At 37.9% G+C, this 6,984-nt stretch overlaps 1 protein-coding gene across 1 annotated transcript; it reads right to left on the bottom strand.

The window, feature by feature from the left end:
• Window positions 1–425: 425 nt before the first annotated feature.
• On the bottom strand, window positions 426–6,247 carry LOC132619973 (uncharacterized). The gene is made up of 6 exons (XM_060334727.1): window positions 5,729–6,247; window positions 4,978–5,571; window positions 4,647–4,781; window positions 3,897–4,179; window positions 3,067–3,554; window positions 426–548 (listed from the first exon to the last, which is right to left on the bottom strand). Exons 1-6 carry the CDS (start codon window positions 6,245–6,247, stop codon window positions 426–428), a joined length of 2,142 nt encoding a protein of 713 aa, XP_060190710.1.
• Window positions 6,248–6,984: the final 737 nt, after the last annotated feature.

Raw genomic sequence — 6,984 nt, 5'->3', positions numbered from 1 at the left:
TTTTCTTTCTTCTAAGAGCCCGTTTGGGTTAACTTAAAAAAAGTGGCTTATAAGCTGGTTTGATCAAAAAACAGCTTATAAGTAGGGCTGTGCATGTTAACGGTTAAACTAATAGCCTGAACCGATAATTGGATTATTGGGTTAATGGTTCGGGTTAGTGGGTTAATGGTTCGAGTATCGGGTAGTGTTCTATAGTTATTGGGGTATCGGTTCGGGTCTCGGGTTCACCACTTTTGTTAATGGGTGAACCGATAACCCGATAACTATTTATTTATTTACAATTATACCCTTCCATATATAACCTTTCATATATAATTTGTGGAGTCCAGCCCAGTGAATTTATTCCATTATTACCCTTCCATATATAATTACTTAGTAAATCCTAAGTCAATTTATTTCTCACTGGTGAAGTTAGCTGCAAGGTTTTACAAGAACTTAGCTCGAATGTCAAAGCTTCTAATTGCTTCCAAAGGTGCGAAACAAACTTTACCAAGCATCAAGTACCAAATGCTTGTGGAAATAACTTGCAGGCAGCTAACAGCTCCTCTCTACAATTTTGTGCCACTGATGCAACGAGTAAAGAGAGCAAAAATGAGGAGTTGTTGAGGACTCGGATGAAGAAGCATAAAAAGACAACATTGTCAAATTGGAAAGCTGTCAGCAGTGGTCTGGGAACTAGGATTCATGTAAATATGAAGAAAAGGTTTCAAGTTTTTAACGTCTTGGAGATGCCAGCCAGCTTCCAGTTTCAAACTCCATTTATAGCTAACTGCTGCAGGCACTTTCTTTTGTAGCTACTTTGTTCATTTTGCATCTCGTTAATTCGTTCTGATTCTGCATTGAAGATGGGTTCTTTGTTCTTGAAAAAATTTCGGGTGATATCTTAACGGTTAAACTGATAACCGAACCGATAACGATCAAAAACCGATTAACCAATAACTCATTAACCGATATCTTAATGGTTCTTTAACAGTTAACATGTCTACAAACTGATAACCGATAAGTTTAACCGATAACTTTCAAACCCAAACCGAACCACCCGATATGCAGCTCTACTTATAAGCCAAAAAAATAAGTTGGGCTACCCCAATTTTTTTTTGGCTCATTCTAAGCACTTTTTTAGCTTATAAGCTGGTTTGCCAAACACCTAAAAATCCAAAAAACAGCTTATAAGCTGATTTGATCACTTATAAGCCAATCCAAATGGGCTCTAAGTCTTATGTGTTATATCACCATTAGTCTTAACGGATGTGGGTGTTTTCCATTACTTAGATTAAATGTGTACAAGCTCTGCAAACTTATAAGGGACTAATGGTGCTCAAGATTATATTAAAGGACAAAGTTTGGACTACCTCTAAAGATGAGGGATAATTTTGGCCAAAAACTCTTACACTATAAATTTATGGACTTCCACTTTGCTTTTAGTGACTTTAAGCATAATTATTGTTCTTTAGTGCTTTTTTGTCAGGATCAGATTATCGAGTTGTGATGAGTTTGTGATATTAATGAGATAGAAGCTTCTAAGAAACTTAAGGTAAGTACTTTTTTTTTTTTAATAAAAGTCCACTAGGCTTTTGGCCTAGGACTAATTTTATAAATTTTATCAAAAAATCCAGAAGTTTGTACAACTCTAGCCAAAAGGCTAATGAAAATACAAAATTTAAACTAATGATCAAATTAAGACTTATAACTTGTCTTAATTTGATATTACAAATTGTTAAAAAATTACTAATAGAATGAAATTTGAAATAATTGCTCCATAAAGAACTTCTGTTTCTATATCTCACATGCTCTATATTTGGCCCTCTATATGCACCAAGGCAGTACATTTTCTAACTAATGACCAGTTCTCAGTAGGATGAGCATCCCGGGGTGCTAATACCACCAACTAAGAAACAACCACTAAATAGAAACTGTATGCCCATGTGTACTCAAGAGGTCTGTTGTGTTCCATGTGCTCAATCATTTGGAGTAGTAATTCCACTTTATGTCATTTGTCAAAAGTGCCTCCAACCAGTTGCAATTTATGCTGGTAAAACTTCTCAACATCCTGATTACACTGTGTTTCGCTGCTTGTTGGTATTCCTTCAGTGTGGTTGTTCTATGGTACCTGTTGAATTAAAATCCTCCATTTATGTTAGTTTGTGTACCTGCAACCATTAGCAAACAGTTAGTGTAAACCAAATCCTTCACATTCTCCTCCCAAAGGATTTGAGTGTGAGGACCTCCTTTTCTCCCACCTTCCCCCTATATTCAGTCTCCTTAACATGATCTAATTCTTAGACAGGGCAGTTGTAATTTGTCACTGTTCACAATTCTTTTACAGTGGCTCTCCATGTCATGAAAGGAATTGAATTGTATGTCCCCTATGTCCAAAGCTAAATTAGCCAAGTGATCTGCTAATTTGTTTCCTTCCCTATAAATATGCTCTATCACCACCACTTTTTCCTCACTTATTCTCCAAATTTCTTCCACCATAGTAATGATTTGCCAAGGAATTTCCCATGTCCTTTGAATAGAGTTCTTCAGCAAAAGTGAATCTGTCTCTATCCTTATTTGATCCCATTGACTGTCTTTTAAATACCTGAGAGCCTGTAAAATGGCTAGGGCCTCTGCCTCGGTGTTGGTGCTTTGAAGATCCTCTATTTCTCTGGCCTGTGCTTGTATCACATCTCCCCTTTCATCCCTTACACAAAAGGCCCATGAACTCCTACCCGGGTTTCCTCTTGAGGCTCCATCAGTATTGACTTTTATCCATCCAATATCTGGAGTTCTCCAAGTCACTGGTGTTACTCTTATCTTTGGAGAATATCTCTGTAATGCCTCAACAATCACACTCCAATTATATGGTGCATACCTAAAATTTCTCCTTCTCACCTTCATGAATTGAATCAAAGTATGCATCACCTGGTAAATGAGTTTTGTAATTGACACCTTCCCTTCATGTCTCATAGTGTTTCTCCTCTTCCAGAGTTCCCAAATAATAATAGCAGGGACAACTTGGTTGATGCATTTGGCATGTAGTCTACTAGGCATATCCCACCATCTGTTAATTATTTGGGTAACTTGCAAATTCTCAGTATTTATTCCCACTGGTCCACAAAAATACTTCCAGATGGCTTGAGCTGTTGGTGAGTGTAAAAAGACATGGGAGGTATCTTCCACTTTTGGATGTTGACAACAATAGCATCTGGAAGGGAATTGGTGTCCCCATTTCTTCAACTTATCATCCAATGGTAGCTTGAACTTCCAAAATCTCCACATAAAAAAAGATATCTTTATTGGTAGTCCTTTGATCCACATCTGCTTATACAAATTACTGGGGTCTTTTCTTTGTCTGAGCAATTGAAATGCAGACCCAACTGTGAATTTCCCCCTCGAATCTAATTTCCAGAAAGCCTTATCTGCTTGGCCATTTTCATTTGGTGGATTAATGTGCTGCACAATATGGTCCGCTCGATCCTCAGGAAGGATTCTTCTTAGCAACTGTTCATCCCATTGCCCCACTTCTGCAGTTTCTTTTACAAGGATGATTGTGGGATCACACTCAAAATCTGGTGGAGTAATATGGTATAGGGCTCCCAGTCCTGTCCAATTATCAAACCAAAAATAAGAATTACCTTGTTGAAGCTTCCACCATATCTCATGTTCCATCTCATCTCGGTATTTAATCATCTTCTTCCATACATAAGTACCTGATCCGCTAGGGGCTATCACAGCATGAAACTTCTTTAAGTACTTATTACTCATGAAAGTTCTCCATAAGGATTGTTTGGTTCTCATGTTCCACCACAGTTTAGCAAAGAGGGCTTTAGATATATCTTGTAGGCTTCTAAACCCCATGCCACCTTCTTCTTGTGGGTGACATAAGGTTGTCCAAGTTGCCCAGTGCTTACTTGAATTTCCCACAGAGTTGCTCCAAAAGAACTTAGCAAATAATCTATGAATCTGAGCAAGTATAGCACTAGGAGGGTCACAAGCGGATAGTAGGTGTATAGGCATGCTCTGTAAAACATGTTTAATCAGTGTTGTCCTTCCTCCAATAGATAACAGCTTACCAGTCCATGAGCTCAGTCTATTCTGAATCTTTTCTATTATCTCCTTGTAGTGAATGTTCCTTCTTCTCCCATAGTAGATTGGTACACCCAAATATGTGAATGGAAAATCCTTTTTAGGAATCTGGGTGACAGAAAATACCAGCTCCTTAATGTTATGAGATGTCAAATGATGCATATAAACAACACTTTTCTGCTTGTTGATCTTCTGACCACTCACCTTCTCATACTCAAAGTCTTCATCACTAATCTCATAGACTGTTCATTAGCAGAGGTGAAAATGATAGTATCATCTGCATATGCCAAATGATTGACATATGGACTCCATTTTGGCATCCCATATTCCTTGTACTCATCCTCAGTATGCAGTGTATTGAGAGCCCTAGACAAACATTCTGCAGCCAAAATGAATAAAGTAGGGGACAGTGGATCTCCTTGCTTTACTCCTCTAGATGATTTGAAGAATCCATGAGGTTGCCCATTAATCAGAATGGAATACCAATTATTTGAGATAACTCTAAACACCAGATCAATAGTAAATTCACCGAACCCCATTCTCCTCAGGACTTTAGTTAGAAATAACCATGATACTCTGTCATAAGCCTTTTCCATGTCAAGCTTAATGACAACATTTGCAGGCTTTCCTCTAATCCTAATATCATGTACAATTTCCTGAGCCAACAGAATGTTTTCTACAATACTCCTGCCTTTAACAAATCCTGATTGCTGAGGTGAAATGATCAGGTAGCAGATATATCAGTCTTTCATGAATGATTCTTGAAATAACTTTGCTAGTGATGTTACTCAAGCTGATTGGCCTCATATCAGAAAATGTATTAATTTCTTTCTTCTTTGGTATCAAAACCAAATTGGTACAAGTTACATACCTTGGGAGTTCATGCCCACAGAAGAATGATCTCACCATGGTCACCAAGTCATTTGCAATAATTTCCCAACAAGTTTGGAAAAATCTTCCTGTGAAACCATCAGGACCCCCTGCACTGTCTCCATTTAAACCAAAAACTGCTCTTTTCACCTCTGCTTCATCTGGCATTTCATAGAGTTGTTGATTTTGTTCTTCTGTAACCATTTTAGGAATCTTATCAAGCATAGAGAAATCTGTAGGGATATTTTCCTCTTTGAATTGGTCTGAGAAAAATCTGATTGCTTCCTGTGCAATCTCCTCTTCAGTGTCCAGCCATGTACCTGTATGATCTTGAATTCTCTGTAATTGTAGCTTTGTTCTCTTTCCATTGACATGAGCATGAAAGAATTTTGTGTTCCTATCTCCATCCTGAAACCACAGCATCCCTGCTTTTTGTCTCCAAAATTTTTCTTCAATAGCATAAAACCTGATCAGATCAGCTTGTACCCTTTGTAGCCTTTCCCTGTTAAGCCCTGTAGGATTCTGTTCAAATTCTTGCTCATGCACCTGCACCACTTCCTCCAGAGTTGCAATTTGCTTGAAGATATCACCATAAGTGTCCCTACTCCACTTAGAGAGAGCTCTTCCCACCTTTTTTTAACTTATTATGAAAGTTAAAGAAGGGGTCTGAGCCATAAGATTCCACCCAATTTTCTTTGATTACATCTAGAAAAGATTCATGCTCCACCCAAAAATTAAGAAACCTGAAATATTTCCTAATTGGTATACTATCTGCTCTCATATTTACCAGCAAGGGGGAGTGGTCAGAACCTTGTTTAATGAGATGCTCTACCTCCAAATTAGGAAAACAATTCTGCAGAGCCTGATTTCCCAAACATCTGTCCAGTCTTTTAAATATACAAGCCTCATCCGATCTCCCATTCCACCATGTGAACATACTTCCAGTAAAACCAAGATCCATCAGTTGGCAAATATCTATACATTGTCTAAAATCCTCTGTTTCTGCAAACTGTACAGGAAGACCCCCAAATTTCTCAATGTCATCTGTAATGACATTAAAATCCCCACCCACAAGCCATGGGATGGTGATGTGTGAAGACATGTCATATAGATCCTCCCATAGAGCTATTCTCCCACTTCTATCAGTACTCGCATAAACAACTGTAAGCACCAACTCTTGCCCATCACCCAAATGAGTGAATCTACAGGATAACAGTTGTTCTGTATCTCTCATTATTTCTACTTGAATTTCTGCATCCACAAAAATCCAAATCTTCCCATTCACATTATGCCATGATGTCCCCATATTTAACCACAATTTGTACATGTCAATATGTCTAACATGCTGGAAAGGCTCTAGTAAGGCAACATAATTAAAATGTTTCTGTCTATGCAATAGTACTACCCTCTCAAAGGCCTGTTGAGTGTTTACAGACCTTATATTCCATATTAATGAGCTATTCATTGAGAAACTCCTTTAGAACATGCCATCCTTGTTTGTACTCCTCCTACTGTCTTGGGAGGAACACTTTTATCTCTTGGCTTGTGACCTTTTTTAGTTTTTGTCAAGTGTTTAGGGGAAATATCTCCTTTATTGTTGCCCTCCATTAAATCAGAACTAATAGTTTCACCTGCTTCCTCCTCTCCAATATCTATTTTATTCTGATTCACTTCTTCTTGTGTTGTGTTTTCATGATCTTTGGCTACCAGTTGATACTTATGATTTCCTGAAATTGCCTGCATTTCTATGGCTGTATCTCTGTTGTTTTGATCTCTCTGATCCCTTGCTTGTGTTTCCCTTTCATTATTTTGTTCCTTATTCGCAGATGATGTTGTATCTCCTTCACCCATATTGTTTGTATGAGGAGGCTCTTCCGGTAAGTCCTTCATTTGATCCACTTGTTGTCTAGCTGATTCCACTTGCTGATATGAGCTTGAATTAACACTGTCATGTACTTCTATGGGTTGAAGTACGTCTTGGCCTTCAGTAATCTGTTTGTTATCATCTTCTTTTTTGTTATCATTTTCCACGATATCTGTAAT

Source organism: Lycium barbarum, chromosome 11 (assembly GCF_019175385.1).
Source record: "Lycium barbarum isolate Lr01 chromosome 11, ASM1917538v2, whole genome shotgun sequence".
Classification (NCBI taxonomy): Eukaryota; Viridiplantae; Streptophyta; class Magnoliopsida; order Solanales; family Solanaceae; genus Lycium; species Lycium barbarum.
This window is presented reverse-complemented; position numbering and strand designations above follow the sequence as displayed.